The 27714-nt window shown below is 53.6% G+C and overlaps 1 protein-coding gene across 1 annotated transcript in view; it reads right to left on the reverse strand.

Moving 5' to 3' along the window:
• Positions 1-27714, reverse strand: part of ATP6AP1 (ATPase H+ transporting accessory protein 1) — a 104596-nt gene that overhangs the window by 61491 nt on the left and 15391 nt on the right. Inside the window, exons 3-8 of the mRNA XM_088459664.1 lie at positions 25731-25805; positions 24012-24205; positions 22646-22686; positions 21716-21801; positions 20365-20615; positions 10337-10372 (exon numbers count right to left, since the gene is read on the reverse strand). Coding sequence (XP_088315790.1) covers positions 10337-10372; positions 20365-20615; positions 21716-21801; positions 22646-22686; positions 24012-24205; positions 25731-25805 — 683 coding nt within the window. The remainder of the gene's footprint in view (positions 1-10336; positions 10373-20364; positions 20616-21715; positions 21802-22645; positions 22687-24011; positions 24206-25730; positions 25806-27714) is intronic.

Here is a 27714-nt window from a genome sequence, read left to right on the forward strand (position 1 = left end):
CCAGGAGGGCACACACACAGGCCAGGAGGGCACACACACAGGCCAGGAGGGCACACACACAGGCCAGGAGGGCACACACAGACACACACACACACACACACACACACAGACAGACAGACCAGGAGGGCACACACACAGGCCAGGAGGGCACACACACAGGCCAGGAGGGCACGCACACACACACACGCCAGGAGGGCACACACACACACACACACACACACAGGCCAGGAGGGCACGCACACACACACAGGCCAGGAGGGCACACACACACACACAGACCAGGAGGGCACACACACACACACAGACCAGGAGGGCACACACACACACACAGACCAGGAGGGCACACACACACACAGACCAGGAGGGCACACACACACACAGACCAGGAGGGCACACACACACACAGACCAGGAGGGCACACACACACACAGACCAGGAGGGCACACACACACACAGACCAGGAGGGCACACACACACACAGAAAGGGGGGCACACACACACACAGACCAGGAGGGCACACACACACACAGACCAGGAGGGCACACACACACACACACACACACACACAGACAGACCAGGAGGGCACACACACACACACACAGACAGACCAGGAGGGCACACACACACACAGACAGACCAGGAGGGCACACACACAGGCCAGGAGGGCGCACACACACACACGCCAGGAGGGCACGCACACGCACACACACACAGACCAGGAGGGCACGCACGCGCACACACACAGGCCAGGAGGGCACGCACGCACACACACACAGGCCAGGAGGGCGCACACACAGGCCAGGAGGGCACACACGCACACACAGGCCAGGAGGGCGCACACACAGGCCAGGAGGGCGCACACACAGGCCAGGAGGGCACACACGCACATACACACACAGGCAAGGAGGGCACGCACACACACACACAGGCCAGGAGGGCACGCACACACACACACAGGCCAGGAGGGCGCACACACACACACAGGCCAGGAGGGCGCACACACACACACACACACACACAGGCCAGGAGGGCGCACACACACACACACACACACACAGACAGACCAGGAGGGCACACACACACACACAGACCAGGAGGGCACACACACAGGCCAGGAGGGCACACACACACACACAGACCAGGAGGGCGCACACACAGGCCAGGAGGGCACACACGCACAGACCAGGAGGGCGCACACACAGGCCAGGAGGGCACACACACACACACACACACACACAGAGCAGGAGGGCGCACACACAGGCCAGGAGGGCGCACACACACACACAGGCCAGGAGGGCACACAAAGGCCAGGAGGGCACACACGCACATACACACACAGGCCAGGAGGGCACGCACACACACAGGCCAGGAGGGCACGCACACACACAGGCCAGGAGGGCACGCACACACACACACACAGGCCAGGAGGGCGCACGGGCACACAGGCCAGGAGGGCGCACGGGCACACAGGCCAGGAGGGCGCACGGGCACACAGGCCAGGAGGGCACGGGCACACAGGCCAGGAGGGCACGGGCACACAGGCCAGGAGGGCACGGGCACACAGGCCAGGAGGGCACGCGCACACACACACACCAGGAGGGCGCACACACACACACACACACAGACCAGGAGGGCACGCACACACACACAGACCAGGAGGGCACGCACACACACACAGACCAGGAGGGCACGCACACACACACAGACCAGGAGGGCACGCACACACACACAGACCAGGAGGGCACGCACACACACACACAGACCAGGAGGGCACGCACACACACACACACAGACCAGGAGGGCGCACACACACACAGACACACACAGACCAGGAGGGCACACGCACTCACACACAGACCAGGAGGGCACATGCACACACAGACACACACACACCAGGAGGGCGCGCACACACACACACACACACACACACACACACACACAGACAGACCAGGAGGGCGCACACACACACACACACACACAGACCAGGAGGGCGCGCACACACACAGACCAGGAGGGCGCGCACACACACACAAAGACCAGGAGGGCGCACACACACACACACACACAAAGACCAGGAGGGCGCACACACACACACAGACAGAAAGACCAGGAGGGCGCACACACACACACAGACAGAAAGACCAGGAGGGCGCACACACACACACAGACAGACAGACCAGGAGGGCACACACAGACCAGGAGGGCACACACACACACAGACCAGGAGGGCACACACACACACAGACCAGGAGGGCACACACACACACAGACCAGGAGGGCACACACACACACAGACCAGGAGGGCACACACACACACAGACCAGGAGGGCACACACACACACAGACCAGGAGGGCACACACACACACAGACCAGGAGGGCACACACACACACACAGACCAGGAGGGCACACACACACACAGACCAGGAGGGCACACACACACACACACACACAGACCAGGAGGGCACACACACACACACACACAGACCAGGAGGGCACACACACACACACACACAGACCAGGAGGGCACACACACACACACACAGACCAGGAGGGCACACACACACAGACCAGGAGGGCACACACACACACACACAGACCAGGAGGGCACACACACACACAGACCAGGAGGGCACACACACACACACACACACACAGACCAGGAGGGCGCACACACACACACACACAGACCAGGAGGGCGCACACACACACACACACAGACCAGGAGGGCACACACACACACACCAGGAGGGCACACACACACACACACACACACACCAGGAGGGCACACACACACACACAGACAGACCAGGAGGGCACACACACAGGCCAGGAGGGCACACACACACACACGCCAGGAGGGCACGCACACACACACAGGCCAGGAGGGCACGCACACGCACACACACACAGGCCAGGAGGGCACGCACACGCACACACACACAGGCCAGGAGGGCACGCACGCACACACACACAGGCCAGGAGGGCGCACACACAGGCCAGGAGGGCACGCACGCACACACACACAGGCCAGGAGGGCGCACACACAGGCCAGGAGGGCGCACACACAGGCCAGGAGGGCGCACACACAGGCCAGGAGGGCGCACACACAGGCCAGGAGGGCGCACACGCACACAGGCCAGGAGGGCACACACGCACACAGGCCAGGAGGGCACACACGCACACAGGCCAGGAGGGCACACACGCACACAGGCCAGGAGGGCACACACGCACACAGGCCAGGAGGGCGCACACACAGGCCAGGAGGGCACGCACGCACACACACACAGGCCAGGAGGGCGCACACACAGGCCAGGAGGGCACACACACACACACGCCAGGAGGGCACGCACACGCACACACACACAGGCCAGGAGGGCACGCACACGCACACACACACAGGCCAGGAGGGCACGCACGCACACACACACAGGCCAGGAGGGCGCACACACAGGCCAGGAGGGCACGCACGCACACACACACAGGCCAGGAGGGCGCACACACAGGCCAGGAGGGCACACACACAGGCCAGGAGGGCACACACACAGGCCAGGAGGGCACACACACAGGCCAGGAGGGCACACACACAGGCCAGGAGGGCACACACACAGGCCAGGAGGGCACACACACAGGCCAGGAGGGCACACACACAGGCCAGGAGGGCACACACACAGGCCAGGAGGGCACACACACAGGCCAGGAGGGCACACACACAGGCCAGGAGGGCAGGAGGGCACACACACAGGCCAGGAGGGCACACACACAGGCCAGGAGGGCACACACACAGGCCAGGAGGGCGCACACACAGGCCAGGAGGGCGCACACACAGGCCAGGAGGGCGCACACACAGGCCAGGAGGGCGCACACGCACACAGGCCAGGAGGGCACACACGCACACAGGCCAGGAGGGCACACACGCACACAGGCCAGGAGGGCACACACGCACACAGGCCAGGAGGGCGCACACACAGGCCAGGAGGGCACGCACGCACACACACACAGGCCAGGAGGGCGCACACACAGGCCAGGAGGGCACACACACACACACGCCAGGAGGGCACGCACACGCACACACACACAGGCCAGGAGGGCACGCACGCACACACACACAGGCCAGGAGGGCGCACACACAGGCCAGGAGGGCACGCACGCACACACACACAGGCCAGGAGGGCGCACACACAGGCCAGGAGGGCACACACACAGGCCAGGAGGGCACACACACAGGCCAGGAGGGCACACACACAGGCCAGGAGGGCACACACACAGGCCAGGAGGGCACACACACAGGCCAGGAGGGCACACACACAGGCCAGGAGGGCACACACACAGGCCAGGAGGGCACACACACAGGCCAGGAGGGCACACACACAGGCCAGGAGGGCACACACACAGGCCAGGAGGGCACACACACAGGCCAGGAGGGCACACACACAGGCCAGGAGGGCACACACACAGGCCAGGAGGGCACACACACAGGCCAGGAGGGCACACACACAGGCCAGGAGGGCACACACACAGGCCAGGAGGGCACACACGGGCACACACACGCGCACACACAGGCCAGGAGGGCACGCGCACACACAGGCCAGGAGGGCACGCGCACACACAGGCCAGGAGGGCACGCGCACACACAGGCCAGGAGGGCACGCGCACACACAGGCCAGGAGGGCACGCGCACACACAGGCCAGGAGGGCACGCGCACACACAGGCCAGGAGGGCACGCGCACACACAGGCCAGGAGGGCACGCGCACACACAGGCCAGGAGGGCACGCGCACACACAGGCCAGGAGGGCACGCGCACACACAGGCCAGGAGGGCACGCGCACACACAGGCCAGGAGGGCACGCGCACACACAGGCCAGGAGGGCACGCACACACACAGGCCAGGAGGGCACGCACACACACAGGCCAGGAGGGCACGCACACACACAGGCCAGGAGGGCACGCACACACAGACCAGGAGGGCACGCACACACACACACAGACCAGGTGGGTGCACACACACACACACACACAGACCAGGTGGGTGCACACACACACACACACAGACCAGGTGGGTGCACACACACACACACACAGACCAGGTGGGTGCACACACACACACACACACAGACCAGGTGGGTGCACACACACACACACACAGACCAGGTGGGTGCACACACACACACACAGACCAGGTGGGTGCACACACACACACACAGACCAGGTGGGTGCACACACACACACACACACACAGACCAGGTGGGTGCACACACACACACACACAGACCAGGTGGGTGCACACACACACACACAGACCAGGTGGGTGCACACACACACACACACAGACCAGGTGGGTGCACACACACACACACACACAGACCAGGTGGGTGCACACACACACACACACACAGACCAGGAGGGCGCACACACACACAGACCAGGAGGGCGCACACACACACAGACCAGGAGGGCGCACACACACACAGACCAGGAGGGCGCGCACACACGCACACAGACCAGGAGGGCGCGCACACACGCACACAGACCAGGAGGGCGCGCACACACGCACACAGACCAGGAGGGCGCGCACACACGCACACAGACCAGGAGGGCGCGCACACACGCACACAGACCAGGAGGGCGCGCACACACGCACACAGACCAGGAGGGCGCGCACACACGCACACAGACCAGGAGGGCGCGCACACACGCACACAGACCAGGAGGGCGCGCACACACACACACAGACCAGGAGGGCGCGCACACACACACAGACCAGGAGGGCGCGCGCACACACACACACACAGACAGACAAGGAGGGGCGCGCACACACACACACACAGACAGACCAGGAGGGGGCGCACACACACAGACCAGGAGGACACACACACACACACAGACCAGGAGGACACACACACACACATACAGACCAGGAGGGCGCGCGCGCGCACACACACACACACACAGAACAGGAGGGCGCACACACACAGACCAGGAGGACACACACACACACACACACAGACCAGGAGGACGCATACACACACACACACACACACACACACACAGACACAGACCAGGAGGGCGCGCACACACAGACCAGGAGGGCACAATCACACACACACACAGACCAGGAGGGCGCGCACACACAGACCAGGAGGGCACACACACACAGACCAGGAGGGCACAATCACACACACACACAGACCAGGAGGGCGCGCACACACCAGGAGGGCGCGCGCACACACACGCACACACACACACAGACCAGGAGGGCGCACACACACAGACCAGGAGGGCGCACACACACACACAGACCAGGAGGGCACACACACACCAGGAGGGCGCGCACACACACACACACCAGGAGGGCGCGCGCACACACACACACAGGCCAGGAGGACGCACACACACACACACAGGCCAGGAGGACGCACACACACACACAGACCAGGAGGACGCGCACACACACACAGACCAGGAGGACGCGCACACACACACAGACCAGGAGGACACGCACACACACACAGAGACCAGGAGGGCGCACACACACACACAGAGACCAGGAGGGCGCACACACACACACACACACCAGGAGGACACACACACACACAGACCAGGAGGGCGCACACACACACAGACCAGGAGGACGCACACACACACAGACCAGGAGGACACGCACACACACACACACACACAGGCCAGGAGGACGCACACACAGACCAGGAGGGCGCGCGCGCGCACACACACACACACACACACACACACACACAGACCAGGAGGGCGCGCGCACACACAGACCAGGAGGGCGCGCGCACACACAGACCAGGAGGGCGCGCGCACACACAGACCAGGAGGGCGCGCGCACACACAGACCAGGAGGGCGCGCGCACACACAGACCAGGAGGGCGCGCGCACACACAGACCAGGAGGGCGCGCGCACACACAGACCAGGAGGGCGCGCGCACACACAGACCAGGAGGGCGCGCGCACACACAGACCAGGAGGGCGCGCGCACACACAGACCAGGAGGGCGCGCGCACACACAGACCAGGAGGGCGCGCGCACACACAGACCAGGAGGGCGCGCGCACACACAGACCAGGAGGGCGCGCGCACACACAGACCAGGAGGGCGCGCGCACACACAGACCAGGAGGGCGCGCGCACACACAGACCAGGAGGGCGCGCGCACACACAGACCAGGAGGGCGCGCGCACACACAGACCAGGAGGGCGCGCGCACACACAGACCAGGAGGGCGCGCGCACACACAGACCAGGAGGGCGCGCGCACACACAGACCAGGAGGGCGCGCGCACACACAGACCAGGAGGGCGCGCGCACACACAGACCAGGAGGGCGCGCGCACACACAGACCAGGAGGGCGCGCGCACACACAGACCAGGAGGGCGCGCGCACACACAGACCAGGAGGGCGCGCGCACACACAGACCAGGAGGGCGCGCGCACACACAGACCAGGAGGGCGCGCGCACACACAGACCAGGAGGGCGCGCGCACACACAGACCAGGAGGGCGCGCGCACACACAGACCAGGAGGGCGCGCGCACACACAGACCAGGAGGGCGCGCGCACACACAGACCAGGAGGGCGCGCGCACACACAGACCAGGAGGGCGCGCGCACACACAGACCAGGAGGGCGCGCGCACACACAGACCAGGAGGGCGCGCGCACACACAGACCAGGAGGGCGCGCGCACACACAGACCAGGAGGGCGCGCGCACACACAGACCAGGAGGGCGCGCGCACACACAGACCAGGAGGGCGCGCGCACACACAGACCAGGAGGGCGCGCGCACACACAGACCAGGAGGGCGCGCGCACACACAGACCAGGAGGGCGCGCGCACACACAGACCAGGAGGGCGCGCGCACACACAGACCAGGAGGGCGCGCGCACACACAGACCAGGAGGGCGCGCGCACACACAGACCAGGAGGGCGCGCGCACACACAGACCAGGAGGGCGCGCGCACACACAGACCAGGAGGGCGCGCGCACACACAGACCAGGAGGGCGCGCGCACACACAGACCAGGAGGGCGCGCGCACACACAGACCAGGAGGGCGCGCGCACACACAGACCAGGAGGGCGCGCGCACACACAGACCAGGAGGGCGCGCGCACACACAGACCAGGAGGGCGCACACGCACACACAGACCAGGAGGGCGCACACGCACACACAGACCAGGAGGGCGCACACGCACACACAGACCAGGAGGGCGCACACGCACACACAGACCAGGAGGGCGCGCGCACGCACACACAGACCAGGAGGGCGCGCGCACGCACACACAGACCAGGAGGGCGCGCGCACGCACACACAGACCAGGAGGGCGCGCGCACGCACACACAGACCAGGAGGGCGCGCGCACGCACACACAGACCAGGAGGGCGCGCGCACGCACACACAGACCAGGAGGGCGCGCGCACGCACACACAGACCAGGAGGGCGCGCGCACGCACACACAGACCAGGAGGGCGCGCGCACGCACACACAGACCAGGAGGGCGCGCGCACGCACACACAGACCAGGAGGGCGCGCGCACGCACACACAGACCAGGAGGGCGCGCGCACGCACACACAGACCAGGAGGGCGCGCGCACGCACACACAGACCAGGAGGGCGCGCGCACGCACACACAGACCAGGAGGGCGCGCGCACGCACACACAGACCAGGAGGGCGCGCGCACGCACACACAGACCAGGAGGGCGCGCGCACGCACACACAGACCAGGAGGGCGCGCGCACGCACACACAGACCAGGAGGGCGCGCGCACGCACACACAGACCAGGAGGGCGCGCGCACGCACACACAGACCAGGAGGGCGCGCGCACGCACACACAGACCAGGAGGCGCGCGCGCACACACAGACCAGGAGGGCGCGCGCACACACAGACCAGGAGGGCGCGCGCACACACAGACCAGGAGGGCGCGCGCACACGCACACACAGACCAGGAGGGCGCGCGCACACGCACACACAGACCAGGAGGGCGCGCGCACACGCACACACAGACCAGGAGGGCGCGCGCACACGCACACACAGACCAGGAGGGCGCGCGCACACGCACACACAGACCAGGAGGGCGCGCGCACACGCACACACAGACCAGGAGGGCGCGCGCACACGCACACACAGACCAGGAGGGCGCGCGCACACGCACACACAGACCAGGAGGGCGCGCGCACACGCACACACAGACCAGGAGGGCGCGCGCACACGCACACACAGACCAGGAGGGCGCGCGCACACGCACACACAGACCAGGAGGGCGCGCGCACACACAGACCAGGAGGGCGCGCGCACACACAGACCAGGAGGGCGCGCGCACACGCACACACAGACCAGGAGGGCGCGCGCACACGCACACACAGACCAGGAGGGCGCGCGCACACGCACACACAGACCAGGAGGGCGCGCGCACACGCACACACAGACCAGGAGGGCGCGCGCACACGCACACACAGACCAGGAGGGCGCGCGCACACGCACACACAGACCAGGAGGGCGCGCGCACACGCACACACAGACCAGGAGGGCGCGCGCACACGCACACACAGACCAGGAGGGCACACGCACACACAGACCAGGAGGGCGCGCGCACACGCACACACAGACCAGGAGGGCGCGCGCACACGCACACACACACAGACCAGGAGGGCGCGCGCACACGCACACACACACAGACCAGGAGGGCGCGCACGCACACACACACACAGACCAGGAGGGCGCGCACGCACACACACACACAGACCAGGAGGGCGCGCACGCACACACACACAGACCAGGAGGGCGCGCACGCACACACACACAGACCAGGAGGGCGCGCACGCACACACACACAGACCAGGAGGGCGCGCACGCACACACACACAGACCAGGAGGGCGCGCACGCACACACACACAGACCAGGAGGGCGCGCACGCACACACACACAGACCAGGAGGGCGCGCACGCACAGACACACAGACCAGGAGGGCGCGCACGCACAGACACACAGACCAGGAGGGCGCGCACGCACAGACACACAGACCAGGAGGGCGCACACAGACACACAGACCAGGAGGGCGCACACAGACACACAGACCAGGAGGGCGCACACAGACACACAGACAGACAGACCAGGAGGGCGCACACACACACACACACAGACAGACCAGGAGGGCGCACACACACACACAGACAGACCAGGAGGGCGCACACACACACACACAGACAGACCAGGAGGGCGCACACACACACACACAGACAGACCAGGAGGGCGCACACACACACACAGACACACGTGTATGCAGCTGCCGGACCATTGTGTTATAGTCAGTGTATCCTTACCTTATTTGCAGATCATTTCCGTAATTGAGGACCAGGCTGTCAGACAAACAAAACAGAGGTTACTTTACAGACCCCTTCATATAAAGCAGGTATAGAATGAGGAGCGGAATATTAAGTTGAAAATGAGACTATAAACGAATCATAATATAGACACCGTAATGTTGAAATGGACTAAATGTTGACACACTATTATGGTCTGTGACTGCCGACAGCACTCCCAAAATCACGACCTAGAATGCCATGCGCACGGAAGTCTGGGACGCACACCCAGTAACAGAAGTGTACGAGGGGGAACATCATTCCCCTCAGAGCACATAAATGCTGATCTCGTGTGCAAATACCAGGACCAGCAGGGGGGACGGTGATCAGTTTCCACCGCAATAAGGCGAGGGGCGGGGCTATGGCACAGGGAGGGGGCGGGGCTATGCCCTGCGGAAAAAAAACCTACACAGCCTTATATAATAACATGGGGTGGGGGGGTGCTCTGGCAGCGACGTCTATTACCATTGGTGGGGGTGCAATACAATTGGGATCTTTTGCCACAAGGAGGGGGGGGGGGGGCTTTATTCATTGGGCAGTTATATGTTAACCAGGTGATTTATATTTTCAATTGTGATAGAGGAAGAAATCTTGAAAACACGCATGGTTATGCATCTTGTATGTATTTAAATACACACACGGTTAACCTTTCTAGTGTTTTTGCATTAAAAATAAAAACAGTCACAGGTTAGTTACGAAAGCTAAAACTATTGTTTTTCACAGTTTAAATGTAATGTTGGCTTATTAAACGTACTAACAAAGAGATCACGGGATATTTGCCATCATAAAGATTGTCTCGGACCATTGCTTTGTTTTAGGTAATTGGGGCAGAATTAAATAAGCCCCATTAACGGGGGTGAAAAAGGGTCCTTGGTGTTAAAGTCCGAGGCTATTAGAGTCCTTATCACACGAATGGCTTGTAACACCCATTAAATCGACGTGTTAACACAGAATCCGTGATAAGTTCAGACCTGCTAAAGTGTCTCGTTCACCCATTCACTGGCTAGTTATCGGGGATTTCCTCTTGGACTGATCAGAACCCGAAAATAAAAACTCCGATAAGTGCCGCCTGCCCAGGCGCATCAATTATCACACGGTAAATTTATTGAAACACACACCCCCCCCCCCCCCCCCCCCCCCCTTCGGCTGTGTACACACCTAATGATTTATCTGTCTGGTGGGAAGGAAATCTTATTCACCCTCCAGTGATTTCTCCTGTTATTTGCTCTCATACATCACTACATGTTCTATCCCAGCAAACAGAAATATATAGGTATGTACGTACACAGCATTAGTCAGATTGTGTCATTCTGTATGATTTATGAAGTTAAAAATTACATGTTTAAGATGAAATTGTTGATCTGTTTAGTAACTCGGTGAGAACAGTCACTTATTTTTATATTAGTTTTGGTCATTGAATCGACAATAGTTGAGATGAAGGATGGTGTAATAGTGCAATAGTGTAATAATAGTGCAATAGTGTAATAATAGTGCCTCATAGCACTGAGGTCATGGGGAGAAAATTATTTATTTTATGTAACATTTTCATTTTTTTATTTTTTAAACTAGATATGATGGGATATCATACAGAACCAGATATACTATATATAGGACAATATGACTGTATATGTGAGAGGACATCTATCAGTGTTACACATAACTAGATATGACGGGATATCATACAGAACCAGATATGATATATAGGACAATATGACTGTATATGTGAGATGATGTCTATCAGCTCCTACACAACTAGATATGACGGGATATCATACAGAACCAGATATGATATATATAGGACAATATGACTGTATATGTGAGAGGACGTCTATCAGCTCCTACACATAACTAGATATGACAAGATATCATACAGAACCAGATATAATATATATATAGGACAATATGACTGTATATGTGAGATGACGTCTATCAGTGTTACACATAACTAGATATGACGGGATATCATACAGAACCAGATATAATATATATAGGACAATATGACTGTATATGTGAGAGGACATCTATCAGTGCTATACATAACTAGGTATGACGGGATATCATACAGAACCAGATAACAGGATTTTGGTACTTACCGTTAAATCCATTTCTCCGATTCCACAGGGGACACTGGAGCTTCATGACAGTGGGGTATAGACGGTGGGTTGAGTTGAGCCTGGCACTTTAAAAATCTACAAGTGTGACTGGCTCCTCCCCCTCTATGCCCCATCAACCCCAGTTTTAAAGAACTGAGCCCGAGAGGAGACTGAGAACAGACTGAAGAACAGAGAAGGAGAACAGGAAAAGAAACATCCAACATACTGACACACTGCAAGAACACAGCAGGCTGCAGTGATAAACAGTCACACAACGAAAACAGACCAAACTGCAACAGAACTGAAGCAGAACAAGCAACTGAGAACAGGCAAGAAGCACTGGGTGGGCGTCCAGTGTCCCCTGTGGAATCGGAGAAATGGATTTAACGGTAAGTACCAAAATCCTGTTTTCTCCTTCATCCACTAGGGGACACTGGAGCTTCATGACAGTGGGGATGTCCCAAAGCCAACCTCCTGGGGGGGAGAGTGCTGAACGCCCTGCAAGACACTACGACCAAAATTTGAAGCAGAAGCCGCAAAAGTGTCAAATCTGTAGAAACGTACAAAAGTATGAACCGAAGACCACGACGCTGCCCTACAAAGCTGTGAAGCCGAGACACCTCTACGTGCCGCCCAAGAAGTCCCCACAGAGCGCGTAGAATGCGCAGAAATGGATACCGGCGGTGGTCGAGCAGAAGCAACATATGCCTGACGAATAGTCAGACGAATCCACCTGGCCAAAGTTTGTTTAGACGCAGGCCAGCCACGCCGATAAGCATCATAAAGGACGAACAGAGCCTCTGATTTACGTAGCCCCTCAGTACGGGACACAAATGCGAAGTGCCCGAACCACATCCAAGGAGTGAGAATCCCCAGAAGAGTCCGACAACGCTGGCACTACAATCGGCTGATTCAGATGAAAACCCGAGACCACCTTGGGCAAAAAGGAAGGCCGGGTACGAAGTTCCGCCCGATCTTCGTGAAAAATCAAGTAAGGGGAACGGCAGGACAAGGCTCCAAGTTCAGACACACGTCTGGCCGAAGCCAGGGCCAATAAAAGGATCATCTTCCAAGTCAAATACTTCAATTCCACCTCCTGCAAAGGCTCAAAGGTGGATGACTGAAGAAAAGATAAAACAAGATTCAGGTCCCAAGGAGCCGTGGGTGGCACAAAGGGGGGCTGAATTCTAAGTACCCCTTGAAAAAAGGTCTGAACCTCCGGAATCAGAGCTAGGCGACGCTGGAAAAAAATAGAAAGAGCAGAAATCTGCACTTTAAGCGATCCCAAGCGTAACCCCGCATCGAGGCCTTTTTGAAGAAAAAGAAGAAGACGTGGTAAATGAAAAGAGGAAGTGGAGGATCCACGACCTTCACACCAGGAGATATAAGCCCTCCAAATGCGATGATAATGCGCTGATGTTACCGGTTTTCTAGCCCTAAGCATGGTAGGAATGACCGACCTAGGAACTCCATGGCTTCTTAGGATGGCGGTCTCAATAGCCACGCCGTTAAACGAAGCCGCCGTAAATCCGGGTACACACATGGACCCTGTTGTAGAAGGTCCGATCGTAGCGGAAGAGGCCAAGGTTCGTCTGCCAGAAGGAATAAAAGATCGGAGTACCAAACCCGACGAGGCCAATCCGGAGCCACTAGGATGACGGTGGACGACTCTCGATTGATCCGCTTGAGAATCCGAGGGAGGAGCGGAAACGGTGGGAACAGGTACACAAGGCTGTACGGCCAAGGGATCAGTAAAGCATCCGCTCCCACCGCTGCCGGATCCATGGTCCTGGAGCAGTAAAGGGGTAGTTGATGATTTATCCGAGATGCCATCAGGTCTATCTGTGGTTTCCCCCATCTGCAAACCAGTTGATGAAAGACCTCGGGATGAAGGGACCACTCCCCGGGATGAAGATCCTGACGACTGAGGTAGTCCGCTTCCCAGTTGTCGACCCCCGGAATAAACACTGCGGAAATGACCTCTACGTGTCTTTCTGCCCACAGAAGGATGCGACTGGCTTCTCTCATTGCCATCCGACTGCGGGTTCCCCCTTGGCGATTTATGTATGCCACTGCCGTGGCGTTGTCGGATTGTATCCGAACCGGAAGTCCTTGTAACAGAGGAGCAGCCTGTATCAAAGCTCTGAAGACTGCCCGCAGTTCGAGAACATTGATTGGTAAGAGGGACTCCTGCTGCGACCAAAGCCCCTGGAAGTGATTGTCCAGAACCACCGCTCCCCATCCGCGGAGGCTGGCGTCCGTGGTGACCAAGGTCCAATTCCAAATTCCGAAGCGCCGACCCGCTAACAGATGCTCCATCCAAAGCCACCAGAGCAAGGATATGCGGGTCCGGGGAGACAGACGCACCAGCCGATGCATCTGTAGGTGGGACCCGGACCACTGAGACAGAAGATCCAGTTGAAATATTCTGGAGTGAAATCTGCCGAATTGGATGGCCTCGAAGGAAGCCACCATTTTCCCCAGGAGACGGATGCAAAGATGCACAGATACTTTGATGGGTCTGAGCACCAGACGAACCAGCTCCTGTATGGCTATGGCCTTGTCCCTTGGCAAGAATATACGAAGCAGAACAGTCTAGAATCATTCCTAGGAACTGAAGTCTCTGGGACGGCATCAACTGAGACTTCTGGAAGTTCACAATCCATCCATGTTGAATGAGAATCTGATGTGTAAGGGACACTTGGTGTAAAAGGACTTCTGCCGTCGGAGCCTTGATGAGTAAATCGTCTAGGTACGGAACTATCGTCACCCCCCGAGAGCGCAAGTGAGACACCATGACGGCCATCACTTTGGTGAATACCCTGGGAGCTGACGAGAGACCGAATGGCAGGGCCTGAAACTGGAAATGAGCTTCCCTGAAGGCAAATCTGAGGAAAGCCTGGTGAGGAACCCAAATTGGGACATGCAGATAGGCGTCCTTGATATCTATCGACACCAGAAACTCTTCTGCCTCTAGTCCCGCAATGACAGAATGGAGAGACTCCATCTTGAACCTGTGAAATGAAAGATACTGGTTCAAGGATTTCAGATTCAGAATGGGTCTGACTGACCCATCTGGTTTCGGAACCACAAAAAGGTTTGAGTAAAACCCTTGTTGTCTTTGTGCAGTGGGAACCGCCACAAGGACCTCGGCCAGCAAAAGTTTCTCGATCGCTTGACGCAAAATTAGTTGCTTCAAGGGATCGACGGGCAAACCTGTTGTAAAATAACGCCCAGGAGGAGTGAAAGCGAACTCGATCTTGTACCCTTGAGATACCAGATTTCGAACCCAAGTGTCTGGAGAAGTCCGTCTCCAAACCTCCGAGAAACGCTGGAGGCGAGCCCCCACCTTCGGATTTCCGAGATGGGATGGGAGCCCGTCATGCCACAGGCTTGTCTGCTGGCTTGGGATCTGGACGGCGGGCAATATTTGCTTGACGTCCTCTAGCACGGCCTCCTCGCCCCGCTGAAGACGAACCTCGCGATCGTCCCTGAAATCTTGCAGATGCTCGAAAGGAACGAAAGGAAGGTCCCCTAAACGAGCGACGCGGAGGAGGTGCTGATGAAGGTAGAAAAGTACTCTTACCTCCAGTGGCCAGCGAGATCCATTTGTCCAGCTCTGGACCAAATAAAATATTGCCTGTGAAAGGAAGAGCTTCCACTGCTCTTTTTGACTCCGCATCCGCTTGCCAGGCACGAAGCCAAAGTGCCCGGCGAGCAGAGACCGCCGAAGCAGAAATCCTAGCGCCTACCTGGCCGATATCTCTGGAGGCGTCTCCTAAGTATACAGCAGACTCCTGAATATGTTCTGCCAAGGTAATCAGATCTGCCCGCGGAGTGCTGGATCTAAGACCCTCAGTCAATTGTTCCGCCCACTTTTCCACAGCCTTGTTGACCCAAGATCCTACCAAGGCCGGCCGGAGAAGTGCACCTGCGGCCGTATAAATGGATTTCAAAGTGGTTTCTAATCTCCGCTCTGAGGTTTCCTTCAATGTAGTAGCTCCTGGAACAGGTAACGTGGTCTTCTTTGACAACCGAGAAACCGAAGAATCCACAGGTGGCGGGGTCTCCCACCTCTTCCTATTTTCCGCAGGAAATGGGTAAAGAGAGAAAAAACGCTTAGGAATCTGGAATTTACGGTGCGGATTCTGCCAGGCTGCCGTCATCTGTTCGTCCAACTGGAGAGAAACAGGGAATGTGACGGCCATCTTCTGTGACCTGGCAAATAAGGAGTCTTCTAACGATTCTGGAGCTTCCTGGCCAGAAATCTTAAGAACTTCTCTTACCGCTAGAATGAGTGCGTCAATACCTTGCAATGCCTCAGGTTCTTGTAAGTAAGTCTCTACGTCTGATTCGTCCAGCATCTCCCCTTCCTCCTGAGACGAGTGATCCGCTGCCGAATCCTCATCCGACTGGAGAACCGCCGGAAGAGCCCTCTTAGATGAGCGACTTACCGTAGCTTCAGGAGCTTTAGACGCAGAACCCATCGCTTGAGCAAGGCTATTCACAGAGCGGACTAAATTCTGAGCCCACGCTGGTTCTGCTAGAAAAGAAGGGTGAGATGTGCCAGGTAGATCTCTGGCAGACTCCCGTTCCCTACGGGAAGCGGCTAATTCAGAAGAAAGGTCCGCCATGACCCCTGCCAAACTGTCTGCTTCACACGTCTTGCACAGGGAAGACCCTTCGGAGCGAGCATGGGTAAATTTCTTCCTGCACTTCGTGCAGGCAAACAGCTTTTGTGATGCAGTTTTTTCTGTCCTGGATGTCATCATGTACTCACAGACAAGCACCACATACAATTCAGGAATGCAGAAGAAGTATAGGGAGAAGCAGAATTACAATAATAATGCTACTCAAGTATGGGAGCAGACAGAGCAATAAGGGAGGAGCAGAATTTCAATAATAATGCTACTCAAATTGCAGGCAGAGCAGTATAGGAGGAGCAGAATTTCAAGAATAATGCAACTCAGTAACAGGGGCAGACAGGCATATAAGGGAGGAGCAGTCAATAGGACCAGAAAGTAGTTAAAACCACCTTCTGTAATTACAGACCCCCTGTAGAAGCTGTCAGATTTCTCCTCTCCCCCTCCGCTCAGTGCCTTCAGGGAATGTAGAAGCTCCTCTCTCTGAGGCACCACTCCCGTTCAGAGCGCGCCAAACTAGCCCAGGCAGTGAAGGAGGAAGAGGAGGAGGGACCTATAAGCTCCTCCTCCTAATGGCCGCCGCTTTGTATGCGCGCGGCATACACTTATTCAGTGGGGACGTTCTCATGTGTCCCCGCACTGACAGCGGGGGCCAGCGGCACGACCGCCGCCAGTGATAAACGTGCCGGTGCCTTTTACACAAGCACCGGCACGCAGAGGCAGGACTGCTGTGAGCGCGCCTACCTGACAGCCAGCGCCGGTGTTCTATCGCAACACCAGCGTGGCACTGACAGCCGCGCGCTGTTTTCAGACCCAGCAGTTATTTTCAATTCTCCTGCTAGTCAGGAGAGGTGTGCTACTCACCGGGCTGCTGCGGCCAGAGCGCTGGGCAGTGAGGGGGGAGCGGGGACCCGGACACAAGCCAGTGTTAGCTGTGGAGGGCCCCGCTGAGTCTGATGACTCCTAACTGCCTAAAGCAGCCTCCCCTCCATAGGGTGACCGGACACAGGCTGCAGTAGCCGTGTGGTCCCCTCTCTGGCGGCTCCCACGATGCAGGCAGACTGTCACAGCTAACAGTCTGCCTGTCCTCTTGCTTGATTCTTTTACAAATCATATAAAAATTAATATAAGGGCTGGAGACAGCCCCTGTGCACCGGCTCTACTCGGGCACATTCTAAAAACTGGGGTTGATGGGGCATAGAGGGGGAGGAGCCAGTCACACTTGTAGATTTTTAAAGTGCCAGGCTCAACTCAACCCACCGTCTATACCCCACTGTCATGAAGCTCCAGTGTCCCCTAGTGGATGAAGGAGAAATAATATATATAGGACAATATGACTGTATATGTGAGAGGACGTCTATCAGTGTTACACATAACTAGATATGACAGGATATCATACAGAACCAGATATGATATATAGGACAATATGACTGTATATGTGAGAGGACGTCTATCAGTGTTACACATAACTAGATATGACAGGATATCATACAGAACCAGATATGATATATAGGACAATATGACTGTATATGTGAGAGGACGTCTATCAGTGTTACACATAACTAGATATGACAGGATATCATACAGAACCAGATATGATATATAGGACAATATGACTGTATATGTGAGAGGACGTCTATCAGTGTTACACATAACTAGATATGACAGGATATCATACAGAACCAGATATGATATATAGGACAATATGACTGTATATGTGAGAGGACGTCTATCAGTGTTACACATAACTAGATATGACAGGATATCATACAGAACCAGATATGATATATAGGACAATATGACTGTATATGTGAGAGGACGTCTATCAGTGTTACACATAACTAGATATGACAGGATATCATACAGAACCAGATATGATATATAGGACAATATGACTGTATATGTGAGAGGACGTCTATCAGTGTTACACATAACTAGATATGACAGGATATCATACAGAACCAGATATGATATATAGGACAATATGACTGTATATGTGAGAGGACGTCTATCAGTGTTACACATAACTATATATGACGGGATATCATACAGAACCAGATATGATATATAGGACAATATGACTGTATATGTGAGAGGACGTCTATCAGTGTTACACATAACTATATATGACGGGATATCATACAGAACCAGATATGATATATAGGACAATATGACTGTATATGTGAGAGGACGTCTATCAGTGTTACACATAACTAGATATGACAGGATATCATACAGAACCAGATATGATATATAGGACAATATGACTGTATATGTGAGAGGACGTCTATCAGTGTTACACATAACTAGATATGACAGGATATCATACAGAACCAGATATGATATATAGGACAATATGACTGTATATGTGAGAGGACGTCTATCAGTGTTACACATAACTATATATGACGGGATATCATACAGAACCAGATATGATATATAGGACAATATGACTGTATATGTGAGAGGACGTCTATCAGTGTTACACATAACTAGATATGACGGGATATCATACAGAACCAGATATGATATATAGGACAATATGACTGTATATGTGAGAGGACGTCTATCAGTGTTACACATAACTATATATGACGGGATATCATACAGAACCAGATATGATATATAGGACAATATGACTGTATATGTGAGAGGACGTCTATCAGTGTTACACATAACTAGATATGACGGGATATCATACAGAACCAGATATGATATATAGGACAATATGACAATTAGGCACTTCCGCCAGTGTGACCGACATGGCAGGATCACAGTTTGCACAGTCTCTTCTCTCAGTGGGACTCTTTGTACATGACTGCTCTCTATTCTTTATTAATCTAACATTATGACCTGACAACTTTTTAGAAGGTCGGCATTTCAACATGTCAGCCACAGTTTTCATTGGCGACATTTTTGTGTGTTAACGTTTTATCTGTCAACCTCGTGGGTGTTAAACATTTGGACCATAGTGACATTATCTGGTGTCGACCTTATGATTGTCTACATTTACTGTGCACCACCTACTATATAATGCATGAGGGAGCCAATGACTCCTGTATTACACCTTAGTGTAGAATGAAACACTTGTTCCTACAGCAATAACTATAGATATATGTTGGGGCTTATTTTGTTGAAATCAGAGTGTAGGAGACACTTACTATAAGCGGGAGTGTATAAAACCCTCCCCACATGGACATCGCAGCGTAACCGCGCACAACAAGGCGGCTTTACTAGCTGAGGCGTAACTCACACTGCATTATTCAAGGTGCAACTGGACCCAGCTGTGAATTCGGTGTCCGTCCTGTTGAATGTTCTATTAGTGAGGTCCACAAAGGTCTGATCCATAAAGAGAGAGATGTTTGAGGCCCAGAAGAGGATACAAGGACTGTTCTGTGTTCCGTTGAAATAGACAGGAGGATAACGGGGAGGAGGTGCAGGCGTTGGAGTTGCTAATAGCTGACGCCCGAGACTACCGACAGCAAAGTCAGACTCTCTGTTCACCTAAAGAAAAGAACAGAATATAAGCTGAACTAGGGAATACTAGACAAGCAAATAAAATACTAAATGCTGGGTACACACTTGCAGATGTGTACCCAGACAGTATGCCTGCCCAACATATTGTACCACGGGTACACATCGAGCCATGTAATGAACAATCCCTCGGTCAGTCATCCTTTACATGCAATGGCGCCACATGCGATGCTGTCCGGATGGCCGTGCGGCGAGGCCGGACAGAAGAGATCGCATGCCACTTTGGGAGAGCGCAGACAGTCCGTACACCAGGGCCGAAACTAGGATATCTGTCACCTGGTGCAAGGCAGCGATTTTGCGGCCCCTCCCTTCCCATACCTGGATTTTGTCCTTGCTCCTCCATAAGGCAGTGCACTAGTCAAACGTCCCTGGTATAGTGACTTGCAATAATGCCCATTACCCATTATGCCACACACTGTAATGCCTATTACCAAAGTGCCACTTACATATTTACCCAACACCATTTTATGCCCCACAGTAAGGCTTCTAATTACATGCTCGTTGCCAGGGGGATTCATGCTCGTTGCCAGGGGGATTCATGCTCGTTGCCAGGGGGATTCATGGGAGAAGATGCAGCTTTCAGCATCTTCTCCGGCACTTGCGCTGGCCTAACAGACACTAGAGGTCCAGTAAGGACCTCTAGCATCTGTCTCCTCCTTGGTGGCAGCCATTTTTGGATGTCCGTTTTCTGACTCCAGCCCCCAAGCCACCGTGAGTCATCCCTATTTCACCCCCTGCATTCCGGCACCCGGTGCACCTCTAGTCCCCCCTAGTTGAGGCCCTGCATACACAGTATGCAATCCGCGTCAGAACGATAGATCGTTGAATGGATCGCACAGATTGTACCCGGCCTAACTGTTCCTCTGCAGGCCCCCCCGGCTAAGCCAGCCCTGGTGACCGTTCATTGCACTGTTTGGAGGGGGGGTGGGCGGGACACCTGGTACCATAGATCGCTCTGAGCCGTCACACCTCCTTAAGAAACAGTTCATTGGAAAAGTGGGCCGACATTTATCACCACCACAGAGTATGGTCGAGCTCGGCTTTTGGTTTAAGGATGTAATTCAACATACCCGTGAGGGTCTCAGGGCGGTGAGAAGAGCGGTGTACGGGACCCCCTCTGCCTTCAGTGTGCTCAGTACCTGTCCAATTACTTCATCTGCAAAGAGAGACGGAAGTTATTCACCGACAATGCCGCGAGCTCATCTGCAATGTCGTAGAGGCTCCTGGTGATTATACCAATGTGAGAAATAACCCATTAAATACAGTCTCATAAATGTGTGTTATGTTAATCTAGAAGAAAGCAAAAGGAGTGGCTATATTCCCTATAACATCCTTTATTACAGCTATCGGCATCATTCCTTGTAATAAAGGAATAGACCCATTTCTAACTCCTGATGGGGAATCTCACATCACTCACATAAAGAAACCTCTCATCATTATCAGGGTACAGTAAATAATACTGCCTCAGCCTCTTCTAAATCTTACTGGTGACCCATTGATCTCTGTACCTGTTATGATGCCAGGATATAATTAGATACATCATTGTAGTGACCTAAGGTATCTCTCTAATACACCTGTCCCCCCCATAAAGGAAACAGAGGTTTTATAGTAGCTCTGTAGGATTTTTCCGTTCTCTTTCTTCAGGAGGGAGCCCGTCTGATCCTGTGTGTTCCTCTAGCTCCTTCTTACAGTATAGTGCCCAAATCTGTGTCTCATATTCAGGATGTGGTGTAACTAGTGACCGAATGGTAATGCCATGATAGCATATGTATATATACACAGAGATCTGTCTATATCTATCTTCTAGAAGCTATCTCAGTATTTTATTCCCTATTGCAGCTGCTATAGGACATACTGCTGCTTCTCCGCACTCATCTACTTTTCCCAGAGTCCTTTACATCACTATATTGTAACATGTAACATGTAAGTGGCAGTTATCAATATGGGGCGCATAAAACCTACAGCAATACAATATACAGCAATATGCGTTACGCACGTACCATTCGCTCGCAGCAGATCTTTAGCAGCCATTAAGCCAGCACTAAAAAAAAAAAAAAAAAAAAAAGTGAAACACTAATAATTAACCTTATACACAATAATTAGGTGAATCATCATGGACACATTAAAGCACGGTGCTCTTTTATATCTCTTATCTAATGAAAACACTTGGGCCCAGTTACCTCTTCTACTAATACTACCAGCTAAATAGCAGCCAGCGCTCATCCCCATCAATGCACAGATGCGGACAATGAAAATGACCCTGAGCGCAAAGCGAAGACGTTTGTAAATCTGCTGCTCTGCCAACCCTAGTAGATACCAATAAACCGAAAAAGAAAGCAGCGCTACTACAAACACTATATAATATGGGTCATTTCGTGGCCGGAATAAGGCTCGTAGGGGCCCAAGGGCAGCTAAAATGCGGAGACCCCCTTCAAGCCACACAGATCCTACCAAACCCCCATAGAGCCAAGACCCCCCTCTTCTTCCAAACCACACGGACACTACCAACCCCCCCCCCATCCCCAAGCCACATGGAGACTACCAAACCCCGCCAAGCCACCCGGAGCCCTGCTGCCTCCATCACCATTCTGATTACTCAGGACATGATTCGGGCAGAGCTGCTCCCTAGTCCCCTCATTGGCATCACAGACTTGAGTCATATGACGAGGGTACTCTGGAGACGGTCTGCGCTGTATGCGGCAGCGCCGAATGTCCATGCAGGAGAATACAGAGCCGCGGCAGCTGAGTCTTCATCCAGAAACCGGTGACAATGGACACCTATTCTCGGCAGGGTCACACCAACCCTGTGTGGTGGCCCCTGTCACACCCTACTAATCTGGCCCCGTGTATGTCAGACTAACTATTGGGAAAATTTTAGTTCACACTAAACACCCACCCCCACTTTGGGGGGGCCATAGTTCTGATACTATTGTGCACTAAAATTTGGTGGGGACCATCATCAAAATTGTCCCACACGATGTGTCATGACCCTAAGATCAACTTCAGCTCAAACACTAATTATTCACAAATATACATTTGAATAAAAAACGTTTTACATTCTATATAAAATATGCTGGCACCAGAAAAATAAATATATATATTTATTTATTTATATTCACCGACCAGGTTCGGCACACTCCTTCCCTTAGAAATCAACTGCCGCGGTGCCAGCTGCAAATAATAATATAGTCCACCAAGCGCTGCACTCAACGGGCTTAGAAATAAAAACTGAAGGAAGTTTTTATTTCTAAGACCGTTGAGTGCAGCGCTTGGTGGAATTATATATATATAGTTAAATGTAGTGTATAGATGTAACACTGAAGAGTAACGTGACCAGCACGGGGTATGAAGAGTGAATTTAGTCACCTGTTGGCGTAGGGCAGCCTCACAACCAGCAGTGATGGGATGGTCTCATTTAGCCTCAGCTCTAACAGTGTGGACTGATCCACGTGGAGGGGGCTCACACCCAGTTTCTCCTTCAAGTAAGTGGGCAGGATGTTGGCAGCGTACCAGTCTACTGCAGGCAACACCAAGGAAGAGGGCGAAGACTCCATAATGCTCTGTAATCAGAATAGATCAATGTATTCCATGATGTTCATAGCAGTTATTGTACTATATTTCCACCATTATGTTGGGACTCTCATATTCTTGCCATAACATTTTATAATTCAGTAGAACATTAAACATTCTGTCCCCAAGACATCTAATGGGATAGTCAAAGGGCTGGAAACCTCCAAGACGGATTTTCCTCTGCCTATAGAGAAGGCTGGAGAAAGTGTCAGTGCCGGAACCATATGAGCACGATAAATGGTGTGGGTGTGGTTTATGCAAATTCAACCAGATGAACACACTTTTCAGAGGGCTAACACACAGAATGCGACAGACATTGGGCCGTATTCAATTAGCGGCGAATACGAATGTTTTTTGCGCCGTTGGCCAAACACGTTGACATTTTCGCCAAACAGGCGAAATAAAACCTGGAGAAAAGTTCTCTCCATCCCAGACCAGGAGTAAAAAAAAATAAAAAAAATAATAAAACAAAAAAATGCAAAATCCCTATTTTTTGCTAAGAATGTGGGGATTTCTTTCAGAACCCATTAAACACCCCCCCAATGATAAATTACCCCGCCAAAAACATTTGTAAGTTGCTTACTTTGGCAAAAAACGACCATGCAAATTTTGGATGAAAAAAAAAAAAAAAAAAAAAAACACAGAAAGCTTTTTTTCCCAGAAAATTACTGTTCCACATAAATTGGGGGTACGTTAAAATGGGTGCAAGTATATTTCGTGTCGTAAGAATGCAATTTTATAAAGAAAAAAAAGTTTAAAAATATACCTCCTGCGACCGATGTTTAAAACACTTGACACATCCATACCGTCCCCCGAAAAAACAGACCCAATATGTTAAAGCCATTTTCAACTGTTTTTGTTATTTTTTTTCAAAAATAGAGATTCTGCATTTTTTTTCTCCTGTCTGGGATGGAGAAATCTTTTCTCCAAGTGTTTTTTTTTTTGGGGGGGGGGCAAAAACCGGACATTTTTGCCAAAGGTCGCTAATTGAACACAACCCATTATCTGGCACAGGAGTATTATATTGGGCATGTAGATGGCCAAAGCAATGTATATATGTATAAATGTCCATATCGCATGTAAAACGAGTCTTGACCCCAACTGTGCACTAATTAACAATATAATAATTCCCAGCACTTAGCGAATTAAATGGCTCTGGAAGATCTTGTGCAGCCGGACATCATCACAGCCAGAAAAGTCCTGGGAGCAGCCATGTCAGGCACTTCACGCTCACATTGACATATATATATATGTGTGTATATGTATGTATATGTATATATATATATATATATATATATATCTGAAACCATGGACCACAGTGAGGTATTTAATGCCTAATTCGCAGTATCTGGGCCAGAGTTATCCAATGTTTTGTTCCCAATTTTAAAGTGCAACAGAATATGTTATGCGCTATAGTAACCGTTAATAATGTGGAAGTGAGTAGTTATTTGCCATTATAAACCAAGATATAATGCACAGGGCAGGGGACAATCCACGAGAGCAGTCATTACTAACCTCCAGATTTGGGAACGCGCTGTCCTGTTTATTTCCATAAACTCCTCCAAATGCTGTAAAATCTTCCACGCTCAGCTGTTAGAACAATGCAAATATGTGACAAGAACAGAGGGGTCATCAGACAAAGTATAAGATTCAACAGCGTGTTGTGGGAAGGTCTAGCACACATGCCGATTACACCAACAGGCAATCAACCATTGCTTTAGATGAACAGATATCAATTATACATAATTCTGTGTAATAAACCAATTTACCATGCTCCTGTAAGAGGTGTTCAGCATATTCGCAGTCGTACATTCAAAAGGCAACAATTATGAACCAGTGTAACTTGAGGCTGCCCAAACCACCTGGAGACCCCTCCGCCGCACTCTCAGAGGCTGTGTAACTAAAAAAGAGCACACATCGATCCTCCGCTACACTCTCAGAAGCTGTGCAACTAACAAAGAGCGCACATCGATCCTCCGCTGCACTCTCAGAGGCTGTGTAACTAACAAAGAGCGCACATCGATCCTCCGCCGCACTCTCAGAGGCTGTGTAACTAACAGAGCGCACATCGATCCTCCGCTGCACTCTCAGAGGCTGTGTAACTAACAAAGAGCGCACATCGATCCTCCGCCGCACTCTCAGAGGCTGTGTAACTAACAGAGCGCACATCGATCCTCCGCCGCACTCTCAGAGGCTGTGTAACTAACAAAGAGCGCACATCGATCCTCCGCCGCACTCTCAGAGGCTGCGTAACTAACAAAGAGCGCACATCGATCCTCCGCTGCACTCTCAGAAGCTGTGTAACTAACAAAGAGCGCACATCGATTCTCCGCTGCACTCTCAGAAGCTGTGTAACTAACAAAGAGCGCACATCGATTCTCCGCTGCACTCTCAGAAGCTGTGTAACTAACAAAGAGCGCACATCAATCCTCCGCCGCACTCTCAGAAGCTGCGTAACTAACAAAGAGTGCACATCGATTTGGAAAGCGGTAGAAAGCCTTAAGACACTGCGCAACATCCCATCCAAGCTTGGACTGCTTTACTGCCAGCCGATTCATTAAACCTTTTTCACCTAGACAATACTGCTCACCTAGCCTCAGTAATCAGAACTGTGCGGTGGCTTCAGGCTGTTTATTACATTTCTCAATTGTGTGTGTGAAACTGTATAAACTATAATTGTGGAGTGCACCCAATGATAAAACTCTGTGCTAGAGTGCAATAATAGGTCCCATTCCCTAGATACGGATAAGGATGTCCCCGCTCTATGACTAGCTCATTCCTGATACTGAAGTCTCCTTCTTGTACTGATACTAGACCCATGGGACACCAGTGCGCCTGCGCGGTCCTGTGAGGAAGGTCACCCAGATCTGCCCCTCAGCACACTGCTCCCTCCCATATGCACCTGATGTAAGTGCCAGGCTGAGATAAATGGGAGATCACTGGTTCCTGCATTGTCCATTCTATGAAGATAATGGACCCACTTTAATGAGGAATGGACAGCAGCGAACAAGCCTTAGGCTGGGTACACACCTAAAGATTTTCTGTCCAACCATCCAACTAGCCGATTGGTTGGAATGAGAATCTGGTAACGTATGGGAGTAACTGATGATCAGCAATTTGCTCCCAAACGCCGGAAAATGGTCAAAGAAAAAGTTGTTTGTTAAGTGTTTGATCTAAACCAGGGCTCGACAAAACCCGGGGGCCAGGTCACTATGGCGACCAGGTTTTCAGCAACCCCCGGGCCCTGTAGTGCAGACCGCGAGCGCGTTCCACACTACAGAGTAACAGACATACAGCCGTCAGTGGCGGCTGTATGTTTGTTATAGCAGCCGATGAGAGTCTGTCATCACTCACATTGGCTGCTGTGTCGTTCACGGAGAAAGCCGGCTGGAGGTCACTCATGAGCTCACCTTCCGGCTCACCCCGCAGCAGGTTGGGAGAGACGTCACGTCATGACGTCTCTCCCATAGTGCAGAGCGGCCAGGAGGAGCGGACAGCG

Source organism: Taudactylus pleione, unplaced genomic scaffold (genome assembly GCF_031769625.1).
Source record: "Taudactylus pleione unplaced genomic scaffold, aTauple2 ptg000925l, whole genome shotgun sequence".
Classification (NCBI taxonomy): Eukaryota; Metazoa; Chordata; class Amphibia; order Anura; family Myobatrachidae; genus Taudactylus; species Taudactylus pleione.